General features: G+C 40.7%; 1 protein-coding gene across 8 annotated transcripts in view; it reads right to left on the bottom strand.

Moving 5' to 3' along the window:
• ULK4 (unc-51 like kinase 4) overlaps positions 1–26,610 on the bottom strand; it is a 769,027-nt gene that overhangs the window by 305,697 nt on the left and 436,720 nt on the right. For all 8 annotated transcript variants that reach the window (XM_063611260.1, XM_063611259.1, XM_063611278.1 and 5 more), the window contains one exon: positions 9,901–10,006. In XM_063611260.1, coding sequence (XP_063467330.1) covers positions 9,901–10,006 — 106 coding nt within the window. The remainder of the gene's footprint in view (positions 1–9,900; positions 10,007–26,610) is intronic.

Raw genomic sequence — 26,610 nt, 5'->3', positions numbered from 1 at the left:
GCTCCTGTGTGAAAGGATACATGTATAAAACTATTCATTGTAGAATCGTCTGTAACAGCAAAATATTGTAAACAACACATATCTACCATTGAGACCATGGTTAAATAAATTATGCTATATCCATAAAACAGAATAGGATGTTGCTGTGTAGAAGAATAAAGATCTCTATGTACCAAAGCCCCAAAACTGTTGGCAATATTTATCACAGGGGTAAGTGCACATTTTTTTTTTAGGGGAGGAAAAAAATATTACCAGCACTGAAATATAATGACCACAAAGAAACACAACTCTAGGCCAGGAGCAGTGGCTCATGCCTGTAGTCCCAGCACTTTCAGAGGCCAAGGTGACAGATCACCTGAGGTCAGGAGTTCAAGACCAGCCTGGCCAACATAATGAAACACTGTCTCTACTAAACATACAAAAATTAGCCGGGCATGGTGGCGGGCGCCTGTAATACTAGCTACTCGGGAGGCTGAGGCAGCAGAATTGCTGGACCCTGGGAGGTGGAAGTTGCAGTGGGCCAAGATCACGCCACGGCACTCCAGCCTGAGCAACAGAGCGAGACTCTGTCTCAAAAAAAAAAAAAAAAAAGAAAGAAAGAAAGAAAAAGAAACAGAACTCTAAATTCTTGGGAGGGCAGGGGGAAATTAGAACAGTGACTTGGTAATTTTATTCAGTGACAAATTTTGTCCCAAGTCATATTTCTGTGAAGAACTCCAGTTGATAGCCTCTATTTTATTTTTTTTTATTATACTTTAAGTTTTAGGGTACATGTGCACAACGTGCAGATTTGTTACATATGTATACATGTGTCATGTTGGTGTACTGCACCCATTAACTCGTCATTTAACATTAGGTATATCTCCTAATGCTATCCCTCCCCACTCCCCCCACCCCACAATAGGCCCCAGTGTGTGACGTTCCCCTTCCTGTGTCCATGTGTTCTCATTGTTCAATTCCCACCTATGAGTCAGAACATGCGGTGTTTGCCTTTTGTCCTTGCGATAGTTTGCTGAGAATGATGGTTTCCAGCTACATCCATGTCCCTACAAAGGACATGAACTCATCATTTTCTATGGCTGCATAGTATTCCATGGTGTATATGTGCCACATTTTCTTAATCCAGTCTATCGTTGTTGGACATTTGGGTTGGTTCCAAGTCTTTGCTATTGTGAATATGCCGCAATAAACATACGTGTGCATGTGTCTTTACAGCAGCATGATTTATAATCCTTTGGGTATATACCCAGTAATGGGATGGCTGGGTCAAATAGTATTTCTAGTTCTAGATCCCTGAGGAATCGCCACACTGACTTCCACAATGGTTCAACTACTTTACAGTCCCACCAACAGTGTAAAAGCGTTCCTATTTCTCCACATCTTCTCCAGCACCTGTTGTTTCCTGACTTTTTAATGATGGCCATTCTAACTGGTGTGAGATGGTATCTCACTGTGGTTTTGATTTGCATTTCTCTGATGGCCAGTGGTGATGAGCATTTTTTCATGTGTGTTTTGGCTGCATAAATGTCTTCTTTTGAGAAGTGTCTGTTCATATCCTTTGCCCACTTTTTGATGGGGCTGTTTTTTTCTTGTAAATTTGTTTGAGTTCATTGTAGATTCTGGATATTAGCCCTTATCTACAACCATCTCATCTTTGACAAACCTGGCAGAAACAAGAAATGAGGAAACGATTCCCTATTTAATAAATGGTGCTGGGAAAACTGGCTAGCCATATGTAGAAAGCTGAAACTGGATCCCTTCCTTACACCTTAGACAAAAACTAATTCAAGATGGATTAAAGACTTACATGTTAGACCTAAAACCATAAAAACCCTAGAAGAAAACCTAGGCAATACCATTCAGGACATAGGCGTGGGCAAGGACTTCATGTCTAAAACACCAAAAGCAATGGCAACAAAAGCCAAAATTGACAAATGGGATCTCATTAAACTAAAGAGCTTCTGCACAGCAAAAGAAACTACCATCAGAGTGAACAGGCAACCCACAGAATGGGAGAAAATTTTTGCAATCTACTCATCTGATAGCTTCTATTTTATTAACATAAGAGAGAACTATATACAGTCATGCACTGCATAATGATGCTTCAGTCAACAGCAGACTGCATAAATGATGGTGGCCCCATAAAATTACAATAAAGCTGACAATTTCCTATTACCTAGTGACATCTTGATAATCCTGATCCTATTTAGGTGAAGGTTAATGTGTGTGATTTTGTCGCAGTTTTTAACACAAAACTTTAAAAATTAAAAAAATTAATTAAATTTATATATAGAAAAAAGTAGCCAGGTACAGTGGCTCACACTTATAATCTCAGCAGCATTTTGGGAGGCCGAGGTTGGCAGATCACTTAAGCCCAAGAGTTCAAGACCAGCCTAAGCAAGATGATTAAACCCTGTCTCTACAAAATAATAATAATAATAATAATAATAAAATAAAAGTAAATAAGTAAATTAGCTGGGCATGGTGGCATGCACCTGAAGTCTCAGCTGCTAGAGAGGCTGAGGTAGCCTCCTACCTGAGCCCAGGGAGTTCAAGGCTGTGGTGAGCCGTGATCACCTAACTGCACTCCAGCCAGGGTGACAGAGTGGGACCCTGTCTCAAAAACAACAACAACAAAAAGCTTATAGAATAAGGACATAAAGCTATACCATGTGCTTGTGTTCCAAGCTAAGTGTTATTACAAAAGAATCAACAAGTAGAAAAGGTTTTTTAAGTTATGAAGTTTAAAAGTTACAGTAAGCTAATTTCCTGTGGAACAAAGAAAAGCATTTTTTTAAATATACTTTAGGTTTTGGGTACATGTGCAAAACATGCAGGTTTGTTACATAGGTATACATGTGACATGTTGGTTTGCTGCACCCATCAATTCATCATTTACATTAGGTATTTCTCCTAATGCTATCCCTCCCCAAGCCCCTGACCGCCTGACAGGCCCCAGTGCGTGATGTTCCCCACCCTGTGTCCAAGTGTTCTCATTGTTCAATTCCTACCTATGAGTGAGAACATTCGGTGTTTGGGTTTCTGTTCTTGTGATAGTTTGCTAAGAATGATGGTTTTCAGCTTCATACTTGTCCCTGCAAAACACATGAACTCATCCTTTTTTATGGCTGCATAGTATTCCATGGTGTGTATGTGTCATATTTTCTTAATCCAGTCTACCATTGATGGACATTTAGGTTGGTTCCAAGTCTTTGCTATTGTGAATAGTGCCACAATAAACATACGTGTGCATGTGTCTTTATAGCAGCATGATTTACAATCCTTTGGGTACATACTCAGTAATGGGATCGCTCGGTCAAATGGTATTTCTAGTTCTAGATCCTTGAGGAATCGCCACACTGTCTTCCACAATGGTTGAACTAATTTACACTCCCACCAACAGTGTAAAAGTGTTCCTATTTCTCCACATCCTCTTTAGCATCTGTTGTTTCCTGACTTTTTAATGATCACCATTCTAACTGGCATGAGATGGTACCTCATTGTGGTTTTGATTTGCATTTCTCTGATGACCAGTGATGATAAGCATTTTTTCATGTGTCTGTTGGCTGCATAAATGTCTTCTATTGAGAAGTGTCTGTTCATATCCTTTGCCCACTTTTTGATGGAGTTGTTTTTTTCTTGTAAATTTGTTGAAGTTCTTTGTAGATTCTGGATATTAGCCCTTTGTCAGATGGGTAGATTGCAAAGATTTTCTCCCATTCTGTAGTTGCCTATTCACACTGATGGTAGTTTCTTTTGCAGAAGCTCTTTAGTTTAATTAGATCACATCTGTCTATTCTGGCTTTTGTTGCCATTGCTTTTGGTGTTTTAGTCATGAAGTCCTTGCCCATGCCTATGTCCTAAATGGTATTGCCTAGGTTTTCTTCTAGGGTTTTTATGGTTTTAAGTCTAACATTTAAGTCTTTAATCCACCTTGAATTAATTTTTGTATAAGGTGTAAGGAAAGGATCCCGTTTCAGTTTTCTACATATGGCTAGCCAGTTTTCCCAGCACCATTTATTAAATAGGAAATCCTTTCCCCATTGCTTGTTTTTGTCAAATTTGTCAAAGACTAGATGGTTGTAGATGTGTGGTGTTATTTCTGAGGCCTCTGTTCTGTTCTATATATCTGATCTGGTACCAATATCATGCTGTGTTGGTTACTGTAGCCTTGTAGTACAGTTTGAACTCAGGTAGTGTGACGCCTCCAGCTTTGTTCTTTTGGCTTAGGATTATCTTGGCAATGTGGGCTCTTTTTTGGTTCCATATGAACTTTAAAGTATTTTTCTCCAATTCTGTGAAGAAAGACATTGGTAGTTTGATGGGGATGGCATTGAATCTATAAATTACCTTGGATAGTATGGCCATTTTCACAATATTGATTCTTCCCATCCATGAACATGGAATGTTTTTCCATTTGTTTGTGTTCTCTTTTATTTCATTGAGCAGTGGTTTGTAATTCTCCTTGAAGAGGTTCTTCACATCCCTTGTAAGTTGGATTCCTAGGTATTTTATTCTCTTTGTAGCAACTGTGAATGGGAGTTCACTCATGATTTGGTTCTCTGTTATTGGTGTATAGGAATGCTTGTGATTTTTGCACATTGATTTTGTATCCTGAGACTTTGCTGAAGTTGCTCATCAGCTTAAGGAGATTTTGGGCTGAGATGATGGGGTTTTCTAAATATACAATCATGTCATCTGCAAACAGGGACAATTTGACTTCCTCTTTTCCTAATTGAATACCCTTTTCTTTTTCCTGCCTGACTGCCCTGACCGGAACTTCAAACACTATGTTGAACAGGAATGGTAAGAGAAGGCATCCTTGTCTTGTGTCAGTTTTCAAAGGGAATACTTCCAGTTTTTGCCCACTCAGTATGATATTGGCTGTGGGTTTGTCATAAATAGCTCTTATTATTTTGAGATACGTTCCTTCCCTCAATACCTAGTTTATTGAGTTTTTAGCATGAAGGGCTGTTGAATCTTCTTGAAGGCCTTTTCTGCATCTATTGAGATAATCATGTGGTTTTTGTCTTTGGTTCTGTTTATGTGATGGGTTATGTTTATTGATTTGCATATGTTGAACCAGCCTTGCATCCCAGAGATGAAGCCGACTTGTCATGTTGGATAAGCTTTCTGATGTGCTGCTGGATTCAGTGTGCCAGTATTTTATTGAGGATTTTCACATCAATGTTCATCAGGGATATTGGTCTAAAATTCTCTTTTTTTGTTGTGTCTCTGCCAGGCTTTGGTATCAGGATGATGCTAGCCTCATACAACGAGTTAGGGAGGATTCCTTCTTTTCCTATTGATTGGAATAGTTTCAGAAGGAATGGTAACAGCTCCTCTTTGTACCTCTGGTAGAATTCAGCTGTGAATTCATCTTGTCCTGGACTTCTTTTGGTTGGTAGGCTATTAACTATTGCCTCAATTTCAGAGCCTGGTGTTGTTCTATCCAGAGACTCAATTTCTTCCTGGTTTAGTCTTGGAAGGGTGTAGATGTCCAGGAATTTATCCATTTCTTCTAGATTTTCTAGTTTATTTGTATAGAGGTATTTATAGTATTCTCTGATGGTAGTTTGTATTTCTGTGGGATAGGTGGTGATATCACCTTTATCATTTTTTATTGTGTCTATTCAATTCTTCTCTTTTTTCTTCTGTATTACTCTTGCTAGTGGTCTATTAAGTTGTTGATCTTTTCAAAAAACCAGCTCCTGGATTCATTGATTTTTTGAAGGGTTTTTTGTGTCTCTATCTCCTTCAGTTCAGCTCTGATTTTAGTTATTTCTTGCCTTCTGCTAGCTTTTGAATGTGTTTGCTCTTGCTTCTCTAGTTCTTTTAATTGTGATGTTAGGGTGTCAATTTTAGATCTTTCCTGCTTCCTCTTGTGGGCATTTAGTGCTATAAATTTCCCTCTACACACTGCTTTGAATGTGTCCCAGAGATTCTGGTACGTTGTGTCTTTGTTCTCATTGGTTTCAAAGAACATCTTTATTTCTGCCTTCATTTCCTTATTTACCCAGTAGTCATTCAGGAGCAGCTTGTTCAGTTTCCATGTAGTCGTGCAGTTTTGAGTGAGTTTCTTAATCCTGAGTTCTAATTTGATTGCACTGTGGTCTGAGAGAGAGTTTACTGTGATTTCTGTTTTTTACATTTGCTGAGGAGTGCTTTACTTCCAGTTATGTGGTCAATTTTAGAGTAAGTGTGATGTGGGGCTGAGGAGAATGTATTTTCTGTTGATTTGGGGTGGAGAGTTCTGTAGATGTCTATTAGGTCCACTTGGTGCAGAGCTGAGTTCAAGTCCTGGATATCCTTGTTAACCTTCTGCTTTGTTGATCTAATATTGACGGTAGGGTGTTAAAGTCTCCCATTATTATTGTGTGGGAGTCTAAGTCTTTTTGTAGGTCTCTAAGGACTTGCTTTATGAATCTGGGTGATCCTGTACTGGGTGCATGTATATTTAGGATAGTTAGCTCTTGTTGTTGAATTGATCCCTTTACCATTATGTAATGGCCTTATTTGTCTCTTGATCTTTGTTGGTTTAAAGTCTGTTTTATCAGAGACTGGGATTGCAACCCCTGTCTTTTTTTGCTTTCCATTTGCTTGGTAGATCTTCCTCCATCCCTTCATTGTGAGCCTATGTGTGTCTCTGCATGTGAGATGAGTCTCCTGAATACAGCACACTGATGGGTCTTGACTCTTTATCCAATTTGCCAGTCTGTGTCTTTTAATTGGGGCATTTAGCCCACTTACATTTAAGGTTAATACTGTTATGTGTGAATCTGATCCTGTCATTATGATGTTAGCTGGTTATTCTGCACATTAATTGATGCAGTTTCTTCATAGCATCAATGGTGTTTCCAATTTGGCATGTTTTTGCATTGGCTGCTACAGGTTGTTCCTTTCCATGTTTAGTGCTTCCTTTAGGAGCTCTTGTAAGGCAAGCCTGGTGGTGACAGTCTCTCAAGCACTTGCTTGTCTGTAAAGGATTTTATTTCTCCTTCACTTATGAAGCTTAGTTTGGCTGGATATGAAATTCTGGATTGAAAATTCTTTTCTTTAAGAATGTTGAATATTGGCCCCCACTGTCTTCTGGCTTGTAGGGTTTCTGCCGAGAGATCTGCTGTTAGTCTTTGGGCTTCCCTTTGTGGGTAACCCGACCTTTCTCTCTGGCTGCCCTTAACATTTTTTCTTTCGTTTCAACCTTGGTAAATCAGACAATTATGTGTCTTGGGGTTGCTCTTCTCAAGGAGTGTCTTCGTGGTGTTCTCTGTATTTCCTGAATTTGAATGCTGGCCTGCCTTGCTAGGTTGGGGAAGTTCTCCTGGATAATATCCTGAAGAGTGTTTTCCAACTTGGTTCCATTCTCCCCGTCACGTTCGGGTACACCAATCAAAAGTAGATTTGGTCTTTTCAGATAGTCCCATATTTTGTGGAGGTCTTGTTCGTTTCTTTTTACTCTTTTTTCTCTAAACTTGTCTTCTCGCTTTATTTTATTAAGTTGACCTTCAATCACTGATACCCTTTCTTCCACTTGATCGAATTGGCTATTGAAGCTTGTGCATGTGTGACGAAGTTCTCGTGCCATGGTTTTCACCTCCTTCAGGTCATTTAAGGTCTTCTCTACACTGTTTATTCTAGTTAGCCATTCGTCTAAACTTTTTTCAAGGTTTTTAGCTTCCTTGAGATGGGTTAGAACATGCTCCCGTAGCTCGAAGAAGTTTGTTATTACCGACCTTTTGAAGTCTACTTCTGTCAACTTATCAAAGTCATTCTCCGTCCAGCTTTGTTCCGTTGCTGGAGGGGAGTTGCGATCCTTTGGAGGAGAAAAGGCGCTATGGTTTTTAGAATTTTCAGCTTTTCTGCTCTGGTTTCTCCCCATCTTTGTGGTTTTATCTACCTTTGTTCTTTGATATTGTCGACCTACAGATAGGGTTTTGGTGTAGATGTCCTTTTTGTTGATGTTGATGCTATCCTTTTCTCTTTGTTAATTTTCCTTCTTACAGTCAGGTCCCTCAGCTGCAGGTCTGTGGGAGTTTGCTGGAGGTCCACTCCAGACCCTGTTTGCCTGGGTATCACCAGTGGAGGCTGCAGAACAGCAAATATTTTTGCCAGATCCTTCATCTGGAAGCTTCATCCCAGAGGGGTACCTGCTTGTATGAGGTGTCTGTCGGCCCCTTCTGGGAGGTGTCTTCCAGTTAGGCTACAAGGGGGTTAGGGACCCACTTGAGGAGGTAGTCCGTCTGCTCTGAGAGTTCAAGCGTCATGCTGGGAGAACCACTGTTCTCTTCAGAGCTGTCAGACAGGGACGTTTCTTCTTCTCCTTTTTTTTTTTTTTTTTTTTTTTTTTTTTGAGACAGTGTCTCACTCTTGTCCCCTAGGCTGGAGTGCAGTGGTGCAATTTCAGCTCACTGCAACCTCCACCTCCCCGCTTCAAGCGATTCTCCTGCCTCAGCCTCCTGAGTAGCTGGGACTACAGTCGCCTGCCACCACACCTGGCTAATTTTTGTATTTTTAGTAGAGATGGGGTTTCACCATGTTGGCCAGGCTGGTCTCGAACTCCTGACCTCAAGTGATCCACCAGCCTCAGCCTCCCAAAGTGCTGGGATTACAAGCGTGAGCCACTGCACCCGGCCAGAAAAGTATTTATTTTTTATAAATCGAGTGTAGCCTAAGCGTACAGGGTTTATAAAGTCTACAGTAGTGTACAGGAACATCCTAGGCCTTCACATTCACTCACCACCCAGTCACTGACTCCCTCAGGGCAACTTTCAGTCCTTCAAGCTCCATCCATATTAAGTGCCCTATACAGGTGTATCATGTTTTATCGTTTATATCATATGTTTGCCACACCTCTTCTTTGTTTAAATACACAATACTTCTATGTTTAAATATACAAATACTTACACCTGTGTTAAAAGTGACTACAGTATTCAGCACAGGTTTGCAGCCTAGGGGCAAAAGGCAATAAATACCATACAGCCTAGGTGTAGAGTAGGCTACGCCATCTAGATTTGTGTAAGTACATGCTATAGTATTCAAACAATGATAAAACTGCCTAATGATGTGTATCTCAGAACATATTGCCGTAGTTATGTAATGCATGACTGTACATGATTTTTAGAATTGTAACAGTACAGAAATGCATAAGATATAAAGTAAACCACTGTCAACTCATCCAGTCTTTTTCCAAAGTGCTTTTGGTCATATCTGTTTTTATTTTGATTGGCAGTCTTATGGTTCAAATGTTTGTCCCCTCCAAAACTCATGCTGACCCTTAATCCCCGTTATAATGGCATTAAGAGGATGGGAAATCCAAGTATGGTATTTGAGAGGTGAGAACTCTGAGAAGTAGTTAAGATTAGATGAGGTCATTAGGATGGGATATTAGTCACTTCATAAGAGGAGGAAAAGAAACCTGAGCTAGCAAGCTCAGCCCCCTCACCATGTGATGCCCTACATTGCCTTTGGACTTTGCAAAGAGTCTCCAACAGCAAGATGGCCCTCACCACATGCAGCCCCTCAGTCTTAGACTTCTCAGCATCTAGAACTGTACAAAATAGATTTCTTTCTGTTTTAAATTACTCAGTCTCAGGTATTCCATTATAGCAATAGAAAACAGATGAAGACAGATAGCAATCAGTCTAAACACTATGATTACACTTCTATTTCTTGGTTTGTTATCTTTAAGCAATGCCTATTGACTTTATGCCATTAAGAGAATGAATTAACTTAGAGAAACCATCCCACACTTCCAAATTTTGCTAGTAATATTACTTAAAAATTCTTATCTATTTTGACTCATCAACTTTAAATGGTACTTCTAGACTCCATGCTATATAAGATGAAGAAACTTACAAATAGGCAAAACTCGATCAGAGAGTAATTCTATGAAGCATTTACCTTGTTCATAAAGTAGTTTCATATTCGAATCTTTGCAGGCAACTAGATTGTTGAGTAATGCAATCACACTTTGCATGGTATTACCCAGAATGCTCTCCTGATGTTCCTGCAATAGATCATAATTTCCATCATAACCATACAGAAATATAATTACATCATCATAAAGACAAATGAGCAAATGATCTTCACTGCTTCATTCTTTGCACAAGGTTAAATGATTACCTTTTTGCACTTTAATGAAGCACATCCTTCTGTGTTAAGACAAATCCCATCAGTGAGTTAAGTGAGCTGGGAGGGAGGGTAAATCACTCAGACACCAGTGCTGCAGCACAGACTCCACTGCCCATGAGCTGAGAGACAACACATGGTCCTCCATGCTTTAGGTGGGTGACAAAGGAATTCAAGTATATAGAACTCAGAAGACCATGCTTGAATATGAGTTTGATATCACAAAAGAAAACTACTTCAAGCAAATATTTCTGCAGTTTCAATATTATGCTGGTACTGATATTTTTCCCACTTTAGCACATTTGATCTATCATATTACTGCTTTAGTGCAATAAACTACATTTGGATCTAAAAGAGTGAATTGTGAATTTTGCTTTCCTCAACACTTAGCATCATATAGTAGGCAGTAACTTAGGTCCTAAAGAGAATAGAAAATGAGTTATTCTTTAGTTGCAATTTCTCATTTTAAAGGCAGAATAATTTCTTTGTAATTTTTAAAGGGTCTTACAAACAACTTGCTTTTCTTTTGTTCTCTTTTTCATTGCTGTGAATATTTTTTTAAATTAAGCAATTAACAGATTATAATTGAAATTATTAAATTTCATAAAATTCAAAAATAAAGCGACAGTCTTTGCAGTCCGGAACTAGGATGAGGCAAGAGAGACACACAAGGTGCAAAATGTAAGGGAGTACTCCTCACTCTCAGGTTCCTGTAAGTACCCACTGAGAGTGAGGACTCCTAGGAGTCTAGCTTGCCCCGCTCTAAGTCCTGCTATTCTGCTAATAATAGCATGGACTTCTAAGTCCATGACTATTCTGCTAATAACTAGTTCAACCCCGAAAAGCAACAAGCATATTAATTAGTAGGCTTGATCTAGACCTTTTCATATTCATTTTCTCCACCCCTCACCCACAGAGAAACATATGGTTTGCTGGTGGGTTGTTTTTTAACGTATAGCTATTTTGTGCCAGGCACTGTAGTAGGCACTTGAGGTATGCTAGTGAACAAAGTCCCCTATCCTCACATAAATAGACAACAAAAGGCATAATAAATAAGTGAACCATATAATGTATTAGAAGATAGCAAGTACTCTGGCAAAAAAAGAAAAAAGCAGAGCAGGGAAGCAAGGTTGAGAGGGCAGCAGTGGGGCTGCACATGATTTGAAATTGGGTGGTCAGGATAAGACTCATTGAGAAGGTGTCATTTAACAGAAATTTTTTTTTTTTTTTTTTTTTTTTTTTTTTGAGATGGAGTCTTGCTCTGTCGCCAGGCTGGAGTGCAGTGGTGCGATCTCGGCTCACTGAATCTCCACCTCCCAGGTTCAAGCGATTCTCCTGCCTCAGCCTCCTGAGTAGCTGGGACTACAAGCATGCACCATCATACCTGGCTAATTTTTTGTTTTGTTTTTGGTATTTTTAGTAGAGACAGGGTTTGACTTTGTTGGCCAGGATGGTCTCGATCTCTTGACCTCATGATCCGTCTGCCTCGGCCTCCCAAAGTGCTGGGATTACAGGCGTGAGCCACCACGCCTGGCATTTAACATAAATTTTATTTTACTTTTTAAATGCTGAAGCCTCTTGGTATCTCTTAATTCATTTTAATAAGCTTTTCTAAATAACTTTAGCTTTATAGAAGAGTTTCAAAGATAGTACAGAGAGTTTCCATATGCCCATCAAAACCCAGTTTTCCCTCATGTTAACATCTTACCCTAACAGTGTTGTATTTATCAAAACTAAGAAATTTACACTGATATTAACAACTCAGCTACAGACTATTCAAGTGATACTGACTTGAGTGACACCCTCTTCTGATTTTACTATCAATCTCATGCTAACCTTGTCCATCCATTTTATTCCAAAAATATTTATTGTGCATCTAATATGTGTTTCTAGGAGATCTGGTAGAATTCACTCATACAAGCAACTAGCTAGCCTCCATACATTTCTACCAGCTGTGTAGAAAAACACACATAAACTCAAAGTGCTTTTTCTCTTCTCTCACTCAGTAATAATCAACACAGGAGACTTCTGTGACCAAATGTGTGGGGATTTTCCCCACACACGAAGCAAGCAATCAATTCTGCCGCTGACACAAGCTGAGTGTTCTCTACTTCAACTCCACACAATCTACCAGGAAATAGTATCAGACCCCATAGGGCGAGGGCTCAGTCCCACAAGGCTACACCCTCCTTCCCACTTCAGACACTCATCGCAGTCTGGGCCTCTGGAACTTCTGACCCACCAGCGTCAAGTTGGGGTTCCCATGACTGCCTCTTTGGCTTCAATTAATTTACTAGAGTGGCTTACAGAACTCAGGAAAACACGTTTACCATTTTACTATAAAGGATATTACAAAAGAGGTGGATGGAGAGATGCATAGTGCAAGGGATGGGGGAAGAGCTGTGGAGCTTCTGTGTCTTCCCAGGGCACACCACCCTCCAGCAACCTGTACATATTCAGCTATCTGGAAGTTCTCTGAACTTTGGGGTTCTGTTATAGGTCCTTTGGGGTTTTTATGGAAGCTTTGTTATGTAGGCAAGACTGATTATATCACCGGCCATGAGTGATCGACTTAACCTCAGCCCCTCTCCCCTCCCCAGAGGTTGGAGATTGAGACTGAAAGTTTTCAGCCCTCTAATGTTCCCTTGGTCTTTCAGGTGACAAGCCACCATCCTGAAGCTACCCTAGGGGATGCCAGCCATCAACTCATTAGCATACAAAAAGACAGCACCTGAAGACAGAGTTTCTAAGGATTTTAGGAGTTGTATGCTAGGAAATAGGGGTGAAGATCAAATATATATTTCACAGTATCATACCAGTGGACCTTAAAAAAAACTGAAAAACAAAACACTTCTACTCAGGCATCTACGACATCTTGACCCAATCTGGTTATTTCTATTTTCCTAGAAAACCATCTACAACGTCCAAATTTTCAAACATATTGTAATAAAATCCTACAAAGCATTCTATTACACCTTCACAAAATTTCCCTGGACCCTATTTATATTGCCTTTTACACTGTGTCCTCTCTCTTGTTGATCAGACTCACCAAAGCTTTATCTATGCTATCAGACTTTTCAAGGAACCAGCTTTCCATTTTAATGACTACCCTACATTTTTTTTTAGTTAGTTATTATGAATGACTAACAAATTTCCCACTTCTCTCTCCTAGGTATACAGTAGAATGGCATTTCTCCGCCTGCTTGGAAAATGACACTAGTGATGAAAATGACACTTGCTTTGGCCAATTAAACTCACGTGGGCAGAAGCATTAAGAGCCAGTGACAGCTTCATCATCCTATCTTTTCCTCTGCCCCATGACCTTCTAGATGGTGAGGCTTCTAATGGCCTGCGTATCAGAGTGAGAACATGAAGCAGAGAATCCAGGAACCTCTTGATTGGACAGGTGGTTTCCAAGGCTTACAAAAATACCCACACTGCATCTGGCTCTGAAACTGCTTTCTCAGCAGATTTGTACCTCCCACTCATGAGAGCCACTTGATTTCATATGGGTTTTGCCATGTATGCCGTTGTTTAACACAAGACCAAGTGTTTGCTTTCCAAATACCGATGACTAAAACTTTTGAACTTCAGAAACACACACTTAAGAGCACTTTTGCAGTGAACGTTAATGTTTGAATGTTTCACTGACACCAGCTTAAGAAGATTAATGTGGAAGCGATAGTCTGCCACCAATTTCATCTAATTATTCTTACAGTTGGTTGGAAGGAAAGCGTGATTAATAAGCACCAAGATGACACTACATGTTACTCATGATAAAGTAACTAACGATACATAGAAAACCTGCTCTTGTGAAGAAAGTGAAGCTGATAAATCTTTTATTTTTGGTCCCATTTGGTAAAATGACACATACTGCTCCTTGTTCAAAGACCCATCTGTCAGCAAATATAGGTCAGTCTTACTAGAAATAAATCTATTGTTTCTTTGAGATACACATTTTTGTAACTAAATGCACATTTTCTATAATACCCTTGGCAATTACTTTGCTCATTCTGAAACCAATACTCCAGCTTTTCCTGTACTCATGAGTGAGTGACACTTGTTGATATAGGTACTTCCTTCAATACAAAAGCTAACTCACCCTGGACGCTAAGAACACAGAATCAGATCCCAGCCAATCAGGTCCCGGGACCCCCTGCCTGGAGATCCCAGAGTCACTACAGAATAAAGGCCTCTGCCTGCCCCACTACTCAATCTGCAGAGGGGTATAAAACTAAGGTACACTCTGATTATCAAACTTCCCCACTAACATTATTACTAGGAGTACTTAGGAAAAAAATATTTGATGCACAGAATAAAAAAAGAGATGAATAATCCCATAACCAGTCTGGAGGAAACTGTTCCACTTCTATTCTAGATGTTATTAAAAACACTGTTTTCTTTATTATCTTTGTTGGTTTACAAACTATCCATAGATCATGAACTTTGCTCCGAATAAAGTGAAGGCTTTATAAAAATTATGTTACAGAATTATCTTTACTTGCTCTTCCCTCTTATAGGTATATATGGCTTCTTGCATAGTGCAGCGGAGGGAGACCTTGGAGCACAGTAATTGCTTCTGCTCAAGATGATGACATGGTTCTCTAGGTGAAATAAGATAGCTATTGCTCTGGCCTAGAGTATCATTTCCCCAGAAAGAATGCTAAATCCATGCAAAGGGCAGTTGAGCAGGTGTAAATGTGAATTAAGCATACTTCTATTAACTTGTATCAAACTGTGCTATTCATTTATCTTAGCAACTTTAATAAGGTTTTTTTCTTGTTCACAATCATATTAGCTTACGGGAGTGAACTGTGCATTGAAAAACATTACATTTGCCTATTTAAGTCAGAGGAGAGGAATATATGAAAAGACAGAACATGAGAGTAAACAAGTGGGGCTCAATTTCTTCTTGGGCATAACTGGAAGACCAGTGGAAAGAGACAAGGGCACACATGTTTCGTTCAAAGACCACAGGTCAGAGTTGGAGGGGAGGGATGATTCTGACCAAAGACTATTTCATCATTAGATGCTCCTCTGCGAGAGCCCCTCCAGCTTCTCCAAATTTAAGACTGAATCCCAGGGTAAAAGGGCAATACAGGAGATTAGGTAAAATCTTGATACATATATTTTTTCAATCCTCAAAGCTCATTAATAAAGCAAGGAGTCTACACTTTTGGTGCCCTGATACACGCAAGGAGAGATGAAAGCAGGTGAAGACCTGCAACAAGGCCTTTGGAACAGGGTCAGGGGCCCAGTTATAAGCAGAACTGCCACATGGGCCCGAGCTGGGGCAAGACAGCACTGATAATGTATTGAGAACTTACTATGTGCCATGTCCTGTACTCCACTTCACCCACATCATCTCATTCAACCCTTACAAAAACATGGAAGGGGCTATCATTCTACTATTTTTATCAGCAGGAATCGAGGTTAGTGAAGTCAAGTGTAACTTGCCAAACTCTTCATTGGTGAAGCTGGGATTTGGTCTACGGGATGGCAAAAACCTTGCCCCTAATCACCATGAAGCATTGCCTAGTGATCAGAGGAGGGCAGAGTGCCAGCGTCACCCAGGCCAGTGAGCACACTCCAGGTTAACCAACACCACCTGTGGACCCACAGTGTTACCTGGGAGGAACTGAAAGAAGCCCAGAGTAGGCGGGGGTGAAAATCTGAGAAACACTAATCTGGGGCTATAATGGTGATGCTTATCCTCCCTTTCATTCCACAGTGTTCCTTGTCCCCTCCCCCTACCACTGGGATCTTCTGGCTTCAAAAGAGCCCTCAACGTTTTTCACTACACTGTAAGATGTATAACCCACACGCCTGTAATCCCAGCACTTTGGGAGGCTGAGGTGGGCGGATCACAAGGTCAGGAGATTGAGACCATACTGGCTAACACGGTGAAACCCTGTCTCTACTAAAAATATAAAAAAAAGAAAATTGGCCCGTCGTGGTGGCGTGTGTCTGTAGTCCCAGCTACTTAGGAGGCTGAGGCAGAAGAATGGCACGAACCCAGGAGGCAGAGCTTGCAATGGGCCGAGATCGCGCCACTGCACTCCAACCTGGGCGACAGAGCAAGATTCTATCTCAAAACAAAACAAAACAAAAAGATGTATAACCCAAGAAGCATGATATGGGTATTAGGCAATTACAGGAAAGGAAAGAATGAACGTATTGCCCAAAATAAAAATACGTACTAGGGCCACTATTAATAGCCACATTATTCAGACACTTGTGTTCGCACTGGCTGATGGGGGAAAGAGGAAACGACTCACAGAAGATGGCATCATTGAGAGCCCACAAAAGGCAATCCCACTACACTTTAAGATTATGATGAAAATATTTAACTCCTTCATCCATAACCCATAAGCCCAGCTGACCCAATTTATGTGCCTAACACCACAGTGTATGGACATTTAATAAACACTTGATGGCTCTAATAAAACACAGCACTTGCCAGTAGAGATAATTAGAATTGAAGCAGCAAAATTCTAGTGTTTGGCAACATAGATGAAACAACTTCATTGAAATGTACAGTTTCAGTAAATGAAAGGCAGGAGAGCACTGGACCCTGAAGAATCAGCCTTCTCAACACTAATTGCTTCAGTGCTTAAAGAGGACAGCTCTGAAATACCACGGACACAGCAAGGAAACACTAGTAAAAAATGACCAGCCTTTCCAAAGCAGTTTCACTGTAGACAGGGTATTCTATTTTACTGTGATATTTGACAATGTAAATGCCACTAAAAGACTTCAGATGTCTGGATTAAAAGTTTGGTAAGGATCTAAATAGCCAAGGTAGAAAATACCTTCAACAACTAAAAGTAACAGTGAACCATGGTCACTCTCTTTTGCCTTTGGTTCAGGACAGAATTTAACAATGAATTAACAGCTAACTAAAAGACCACAACTAATCGTAGGGGTGAGAAACCACAGAGAGAATGAAGAGCAAAGCACACACACGTGTTGGGCACGCAGCATCTACAATTTCTCAAAAATATATAGCACATCCTATTCAACACACGCTTAAACTACATTTCAGAAAACAAATTTACTGTTGCTCCAGAGAATGGTAGTCTACCATGCACTCCATGTATAATGGCACCAAAGTGCTGCTCCAGGATGTAGTGGTGCATCCAGTCACTTTCTGTCACAAACATTCTCCCACCTGGCTAGATTCCTAGAGCTCTGAGACCCAAGCTCAGAAAAGTCTTCAGAGTATTCAAGTGAAATAAATATGTTTGAGGGGAAGAGGACACATTTCCATACTACTGATGATTTTTCACAAGGCTGTGTCACAGGCAGCTTAACCCAGCCTGACCAACATGGTAAAACCCCATCTCTACTAATAACACAAAACTAGCCAGGCGTGGTGGCGCATGCCTATAATCCCAGCTACTTGGGAGGCTGAGGCAGGAGAATTGCTTGATCTCAAAAGGCAGAGGTTGCCATGAGCCGAGATTGAGCCATTGCACTGCAGCCTGGGCAACAAGAGCGAAACTCTATCTTAAACAAACAAACAAAAACTCAATGGAATCTAAATTGAGTTCATCTCCCTTTGCCTTCACACTTTCCTTTCTGTTTCCTCTTTCAATTGGAGGTCCCGCAGCTTGCCCAGCCACCAGCCACAAACCTTAGAATCATCGGGACTACTGCCTCCCTATTGTTTCCCTCATCTAGTCAGCCACAAAGTCCCCTCGAATCTCCCTTGAGTCCCTCTTGCATCTATCCTCTGCTCTCCATTCCCACTTACCTAACATCAGGCAACTGGCATCCTTAGCAGGGACCACAGTCTCCTAATGGGTGTCTCTACTTCCAGCTTCACCTCCACTACTGCTACCAGAGTCCTTTTTTTTTTTTTTTTTTTTTTTTTGAGACAAGAGTCTTGCTCTGCCGCCCAGGCTGGAGTGCAGTGGCACGATCTCGGCTCATTACAAGCTCCGCCTCCCGGGTTCACACCATTCTCCTGCCTCAGCCTCCCAAGTAGCTGGGACTACAAGTGCCTGCCACCACGCCCGGCTAATTTTTTATATTTTTTTTAGTAGAGGCGGGGTTTCACCGTGTTAGCCAGGATGCTCTAGATCTCATGATCCGCCTGCCTCGGGCTCCCAAAGTGCTGGGATTACAGGAGTGAGCCACTGCGCCAGGCCCCAGACTCCTATTTCTAAAGTGGCAGAGACTCTCTCTCCAGCTGTGGGGCTTAAATCTGGAAGGCTGTAGGCCAACGCAGGGAACACTGGTTTACAGTAGGCCCAAGGTCATTGCTACCACAGTCCAGTTTCTGTCCACAGCCCTGGTTGGATTTAAACCCCTGAAAGAGGGGAAGCCACAAAAATTGTCAGACAGCAGATGCAGGGATGTTGTTACTCCAGTGTTTTCAATCCGGCATTATGATGTGGGAAACATTCTCATGACTTTTTGAACCGAATACTAACCCCTAAGGGTGAGAAACAGGGAAGGGAACAAGTTGAATTAAACTGAAAGGGCACAGGATAATTTAAAATTAATTCAGTCATTTACCTCATAAATATGTATATGGATTTCCTAGGAAGAAAGACCAGGATTTAGGGGTCCGCAGGGGGAATGTCTGGGGTAGGATGAAGGTGCTGGGGTAATTGCCCCTGGGCATTTGCTCTGCTAGTTGTGCAGCAGGTAAACAGCCCCTCTGCCAATGTGGTTGGGGCTTCTAAGGGTTGAGCAGGCTCTGACAGGGGCTGAGGAGGCAAAGGGAGAACATTGAAGCATGTTTTTCTCCCCTCGGTAGCCAAAAACGTATGGTGCTCTCACCCCAGGAGTCTGGAGGTATAGATTTAAGCCCCTTCTTTTATACGGGGCATCATCATTTGAAGGCTTCCTCCACCTTTCTGATCAAAGACATGAGAGAAGGCAACTTACAATTCTTTTTAAATTTGACTGACAGATACAGTAGAGGCCCTCCAGCAGTAGCAAATACAAGTTATGATTAGTGATACATTCCAGCTGGCACAGAAGGGAGTATTTGGATCATCTGGTACCATTTGCCAATTAGTATGCTCAGCTTGTCTTTAGAATTCCAGTCCTCATTCAACACCAATGGCAGTACGCTGCGAATGCCCTTCTGGCAGGTTAATTGTGTCACTTGGCTTTCCTAGCCCTACCCTTTCATGTTATTTAGGCTTTAGCAGGAAGCTTCCATCCTCTTGGCTCTCAACGTGGCCCTATGCCTCGAGGCAGGAGCAGTGGGCCAGAGCCAGTGCTGCTCAGGCAGGAGAACCCCGGCAGCGGAGCCAAAGGGAAGCTGCCAGGACCAGCTCCCTGGGGATGGACTGTGCCCCTTTTATGTATCTGCCTGTAGTGTTGAAAGAGAGGCCAATCTGCCACACGACACACTATCTGAGCTAATGACCAGCCCAAAGCAGGGAGGACAAATGAAAAAACAGAACACACCCAGACACACAACTCCTTCAGCCTTCTCCTCACATCCCTGCCACTGCCGAAACGTAAAAATAGCAATAAAAATAACAATAACAAAGTCCTAGCAAACTAATGTCACTCTTACAAATTCAGGCCAGATGTCGTTTCCTGAAGCTGGTGTCTGTGGGGAAGGCTGCCTTGGGTTGAATAATGTTTTCCTCACTTTCCTGTGCCTGCCTGCATCACTGTGGCCACCAAGTGTACAGTAACTATTGGTTAATCCCATCCCTCACCCAATGCTAAGTGCCTTTAGGGCAGGACTGGGACTTTTAATCGTGTCCCCTGTGCCTACATGCAGTCCCTGGTACACAGTGGTCTCTGAAAAATTAATGAAAAAGCAATCCTGCTCAAAGTTGCTTGGGTAAATACAGCTGCAGAAGGCACAGACAGGGTGAGAGCCTCCTTCAAGAAATTAACTAGTCAGTGACTAGAAACTGCCTTCAGTTAAGCAATTGATAAACATTTATTGAGCACCTAAAATTTGCTATGTAATGGTGTGAAGTAGAACTACAAAAGGATAAAAAAAGGCCTTTCCCAAAATGCTTTCAGTTTATATTCACTTTTGAATAATGTTTGCAAAGTGATAAATTCAGATTTTTTAAGTAAAATACACAAAATCTCTCACATGCTAAACACTGGTCAAGCACTCATGAAGCATTTGCACTGGCATGGAAAATATATACTCCTAAAATTCTGAAACACATTTTAAAGAAACACAATTTTAATGGGATTTTCTGTAAAAGATAACTGCTCACAAACATAAAGTGTCCCATCTGAAAGAAAGAAAATGTCACAGTGAAAATGAATGGAAAGATTAATTACACACAATTATCACAAGGCAGTTTTCAATTAGAGTTGTCTTTTACTGTGGGAGTGTGCAAATTTTTCCTAATGGGAGTTTACCAAGTGTTGGTACTCACAGTTCCAGTTTCTAAGAGGTACTAGTAAATCCTGCAGGAAAAATATTTCAGTGGGAATCGACTGGAAGTTTATTTAAAGCTAAAGTTTTAAAGAATGTAAAAGTACAGTGTGGTAGAGCAGAAAAAAAACTGGGCCAAGCCCAGTTCTAAGCCTTGGCCTGCCCCAAACCAGCTGGAAAGCCTAAAGCAAAGCAAGAGAATAAGCTACTAGACCTTGGAAGAATCTTAGAGACTTTTCTAGTTCAATCCTTTAATTTTTTAATTTTTAATTTTTGTGAATACATAAGAGGTGTATATATTTATGGAACATATGAGATGTTTTGATACAGGCATGTAATGCATAATAATCACATCAGGGGAAATGGGGGTATCCATCACCTCAAGCATGTATCCTTTGTGTCACAAATAATCCAATTATACTCTTATTTTAAAATGTACAATTATTATTGACTATACTCGCCCTGTTGTGTTATCAAATACTAGGTCTTATCCCAGCCTCTGGTAACCACCCTTCTATTCTCTAGCTCCATGAGTTCAATTGTTTTTCAATCCTTTAATTTTAAAGACAAAGAAATTGAATCTCTGAGAAAGGAATATAAAGAGGAGGGTCAGGGCTTAAAATTGCATCTTTCTTTCCCATTATCTCACAATTATTTACCTAAAAATCACATCAGGGCTTATAGAGTCAAAGGTGTAATTTTACACTTGATCTCAGCCAAAAGGCCAAGAAGAGATTCAAGGATGTAACTTTAAAACAGATAAATTTTTTGCCCACACTGGAGTAACCCTGTAAACACTGCTCCCTGGAGCTGCACATTTGGTTGCCCTTAACACCTTCTTTGGTAGGTCAGCTCTTACTCCTGAACAGCAAGTGATGAATAGGCCATTCTGGGGCAAATGGGAATACCCCAACATAATGCATGCTGACCCTCAGGCCAGAAATACTTTTTGGATCTAATAGAATTTTTCAGTTTTTGCAGCAGAAGGCTATCTCTAAAGAGGTGATAGTCATCTTACAGTCAGCGTTGAAATTTTAACCCAAGAGCACCTTTCTCCAATAGAATATTCTAAGCAAGTAACTTAGAACTGCAAGCATGTACTTTTATGATATGTTTAAAAATCAGCAGCAAAAGGCAACCTGGATCTTTGTCACTCACCCTGGAATTTGCTGCACTTGGTATTTTACGCATGATCACATGTCTGTTCCCAATTTCCATAACCGAAGGCAATCAGCTTTCCTTTTCTTAAACTCTACTTAGATAATAACCATTACATTTGTTTAATCACTTTGGAACATCCAATAAGCTCATTTTTGGCCACATAATAACACATGCTATACCATCTTGAAGAATTAATGGTTGCAACAGGATAAAATGATTCCAGGAATTTTTCACCTCTCAGATAATCTTTTGTGTCTTTACTGGCATATTTTTATTAACTGGAATTAGAAGAAACTCTAGATATAAGCATAAAGTGAGCAGTATTAATGTAGGTGAATAAATTAACAAATGTGGGTCCAAAATGTTGTGCTAAACAATCACAGGAAGTGTCAATCAAGGAGTCTTGTGGTGGGAAAGGGTTCGGAAGAAGGGATTAATAAACCCACAGACCCTACACATAAGTACGGTATGCGCCGGACAAGCGGGAATACTAAGGAAATTCTAGAAGTCAAGAGACTGGCCAACTTGATCAAGGGAGAAAGTGACCATATATTGGCCAGTCTCAATTTCCAAAGTCCAGGAGGAATTCTTGAGAGCTTAATTTCTTCAGTCAAGCTAGGTTGAGAGTTTCCCTAAGGGCCTTGAGACATCAGGCGCAACCCAATCCTCTTCTTCAGTATCTATTCTGGGACAAATACTTACGGGGTTCTTGGCTATACGCTGAGTGTTTAAGATTCATCTGAGAAGTACTATTTGTCATGTCCACCGTTTCTGCATCAAAGCACCAGCCGTACAAGTCCACAAGAAGCCCTTTGAACAATGGAATGAGGAAATAGGAAAGAGGGAAAGAGAAGGCTTGGCGTTTTTGTATTTTTAACCACTGTATTCCAATAAATGAGCTTCGGCTTTAAGGGTTTATATGTCAAAATGGCTTGATTAAATTTTCCTCATGAAAATCAAAGAGAAAACTAGAAATCAAAATGAGTGCTAAGAATGAAGGGACAGAGGAAAGGTGAAAGTGAGAAAGGATAGGGAGAAAGGGAGGATGGGAAGGAAGGAAGGAGGAACAGATGGCTTTACCCATGAAGAAAACTGAGTCCAATGAGGCTAAGCTCAGAATACAATGCCAGTTCCACAGATGCTAGCTCCAAAGGCCTCCCCATCACAAGGCAGCTATTCACTTCAATCTGGAACTGATATTTTTTGCTAAAAGTGAGTCAAAAGACCTGCTGACCCACATGTTGGAGAGACGTGCACAAACAGAGCAGCTCTGTCACTGCACTTGTGTTTTCCTGGCATGACCCATGCCGTCACCCAAAGACAGGGAGCAGAAAAGCAAGTGCAATCTTTCCCTTTCACTCTAACTCCAGGCATTTCAAGGCGTTTCTGGACTCATGGAGCACACGTGTGAGGACTGCTTTCTTGTTGCCATACTCCCACCTGGCCACCCACTAAGAGTACATAGAGTAATGGTGTCACAGCCTCTTTTGCATGTGAATTTCGATTAGCTGCTAGTGACTAGATGTGCCATCCCCTCAGGCTGACTGGCTGATACAGAATCCTGCTGGCGTGCATGACAATGGACAAGCAGCTGTCATGAGCTTGTATTTATAGGTGTTGAGCACAGAGGGGGTGCTGGTCTTCAGGAGACGTCCCTGAGCTTCAGGAACATCCATACATCATTCTGCACCATTCTGATTTCATTATTAGCCAATCTTATTAGATAATCTTAGAATCTTATCTCTCAGGGCATAAATAACAAGTTAAACCAATTTTTTTTTTTTTTTTTTAAAAAACCTGTTTGGGAGGCACAAGAAATCATCTATATATTGAAATTTGGATAGTTTCATTTCCCCATCTCTGTAGTTCAACACAATGTAGGCTCTACTACACCAGGGCTAGGGACACCCCCAGAGAGAAAAATGCCAACAGCAATGACTCTGAACCACGGCATCCAAATCATTGTCACCAGATCCATTAAGGATAGAAAAAGAGGTAAAACTTTAGGTAGGTGGAAACATGTTGTTTAAAACCATACAGGTTGACAAGTCCTGTCCTTATAGCAACTAGAACAGCCAGTTGCATCACTGTGCATCAGCTGCCTCATCCGGTTGCACGGCTGGGAGCCCAACCCAGAAGCAAGCAGCAGGGAAGGGCACTGCAGCCTCCAGATGCGCACATGAATGCCAGGAGAGAAGTGATCTTCTGAAGACTCAAGCTAACCTCCAAGGCCCTTTTCTGCCCTAACATTCTTTGATGCTAAACCCAATGCTGTATTTTTCCAAATTACCCCCAGGAAAGACCACATAGGGAAAATATTTAAATCAGAGGTTAAATAATGTCAAATTTTAACAATTTCTAAGTTTTATGACTACATTAAAAAAACAGTTCTGCACAATGTCAGTTTTATTTGTGGATTAAGGCAAAGATCATTCAAATACAAGTTTTAGCACAAGACTGACATACCCCATTCACCCTTTCCCAGAATATATACTAATCAACCCAAGAACAATATAAAATTGTAACATATAGCAAGAAAAAAAAATCCTCAGAACCCTACCTTTCTTCAGTCCCGAAAGAATCCTATATACCAGAATCTAGCTAAGTTACCATAAAGTCCAACTTCATCACACAAATATTGGCCAGGGTAGGTGGGTGGGGTGGCAGGCAGAGAGTACATTTACCTTCTCAATCATAGGGTTTTGCCATACAGAATGGAAAAAACAGAGGACCCATTTGGACACAATGAATGGATTATAGCTAAGCTCCAACATAAAAATAACAAGAGGTTTTAATGAGAACTTGTATACATTTAAAATACAAACATATATAAACATAGATCTACAATAAACCCTTTACAAAATAATATGTGAACAATTTGTTGGTTTTCCATCATTTTGAGTAGTCTTCCCTCCTAACATCTTTGTATCACAGAAAATAGACTATTTTGAAAACAGTTAAAAAAAAAAAATCTCCACTGCACACAACTGAATGTCATTTCTTTGATAATCTATATGAAGAGCAGGCTAGGCCAGGTCCTTACACTGGTCCCAAACCTACACCCAGACATGAGCCATTTGGGAGTTTCCCATCCAGGGCATGGTAGGTCAGACAAACACAACAGGCTAAGGAGTGGTGCCATGTGCTAATCAAGGCATACCAGGAGAGAGGCCAGAGTGAGCTGAGAGGTTTTAGGAAGGAGATGCAAATGATCTGGGCGACAAGAACCAGCAGACTCGGAGAGGTCATGAACTTGGAGAGGAGCACAGACTGTGGCTGCACAGATGAGATGAGACAAAGTCTTGCGGTTGAGTGAAATGGGAAGTGACAAAGGCACACTGAGGCTTATTACTCTAAGCACCTGGCTAGAACTTTTGCAATGAAAACTTAATCTTGGTGACAGGGTTTAGCTGTGTCCCCACCCAAATCTCATCTTGAATTGTAGTGCCCATAATTCCCATGTGTTGTGGGAGGGACCTGGTGGGAGATAATTGAATCATGGGGGTAATTTCCCCATATTATTCTCATAGTAGTGAATACGTCTCATTAGATCTGAAGGTTTTATAAGGGGAAACCTCTTTCGTTTGGTCCTCTGATTTTCTCCTGTCTGCTGTCATGTAAGACGTGCCTTTCGCCTTGTGCCATGATTGCGAGACTTCCCCAGCCACGTGGAACTGTGAGTCCATTAAACCTCTTTTTCTTTATAAATTACCCAGTCTTGGGTATGTGTTTATCAGCAATGTGAAAACAGACTAATACACTTGGTTAATAAGTACCTAGGATATTAATTTCTTTTGAATTCAGGGGGATTAAAAACAAACTAGAAATATACTGTTATTATAAATCAGAGATATCACCTATATTATGTCTGGATAGAGCAGGCAGAAGCAGAGGTACGTCAGCCTCATGGTCAGCCCCATAGAGCCTATGCTGCCAGCTTCCTGGAGCTCTTCAACTCATCTCTGAGGAGGCCTTCATCACCTTGCTTTCTGCTTTCACATGGCCCTGTTGGCCTCTGGGCATTGACTTCAGACTGAACCAAAATAACTAGGCTCTACCTCTCTGGTTGGAAAGGCCAGCACCCTCTCCCTAGTTACAATAAACCAGGGGGAAGTATTTTCTGGAAGTTTTTAAAGTGTGTAGATTCTTAACTACTCCTATTTCTCAAGTGCTACAAAACATAAAAGGTTAGTACTATCACTGATTCTGTTATTGCCTACAAATATGATTTAGCTGTAGATATGCTTGAAGGCGAAGGGATAACTAGATGCATTCTTAAGAACCCTCTGAGCCTCTGCACTTTAGAAACATTCATCAATAAGTCTTACTTTTGTTTTCAACTTTAGAATCAAACTTCTTTTTTGTGAAAGCTCTTAGGTAATGATATTTATGGCTTTCAGGAGATGGGGTGGGAGAAGGAAAATATGAAATTCTGAATGTGAGACACTGATATCAAACAGCAGAAATGAAAGAACAGAGTATTATTAGCTATTTTTGTTTTTTAATGGAACTCACAGGCTTCTGTATGCTCCCCAGAAATGCCTCAGAGCTGCGGTGTGGCAGGAAGCCTAAATGAGGTCTCAGAAAAGATAATGGAGCTTTAATGATGGAAATAGTAAGAAAATTAAATCTAATCATGTTCCATTAAACATACTCTTAGCTCCCATTTTTACTAAATTATTTTATTATGAGTTTGCCTCTGTCTATTGAAATAACCTTTTACGGTAATTTGATTTGCAAGCATAAATAAGTCTCATTTATTTTCCACTATGAATCTCTGTGGGATTAATAAGAGATGGATCATCTAAAATTTTACCCATTCTGCTATCAGGAAGTAACCATTCAGAGAGATGAATACTTTGTTTTATATTTATATTCGTAAGGAAAGCATTATACTATAATTATAGTCTCATTCAACAGTAACATATTACCTGCCAGGTAGATGA

This window comes from Symphalangus syndactylus, chromosome 1 (assembly GCF_028878055.3).
Source record: "Symphalangus syndactylus isolate Jambi chromosome 1, NHGRI_mSymSyn1-v2.1_pri, whole genome shotgun sequence".
Classification (NCBI taxonomy): Eukaryota; Metazoa; Chordata; class Mammalia; order Primates; family Hylobatidae; genus Symphalangus; species Symphalangus syndactylus.
This window is presented reverse-complemented; position numbering and strand designations above follow the sequence as displayed.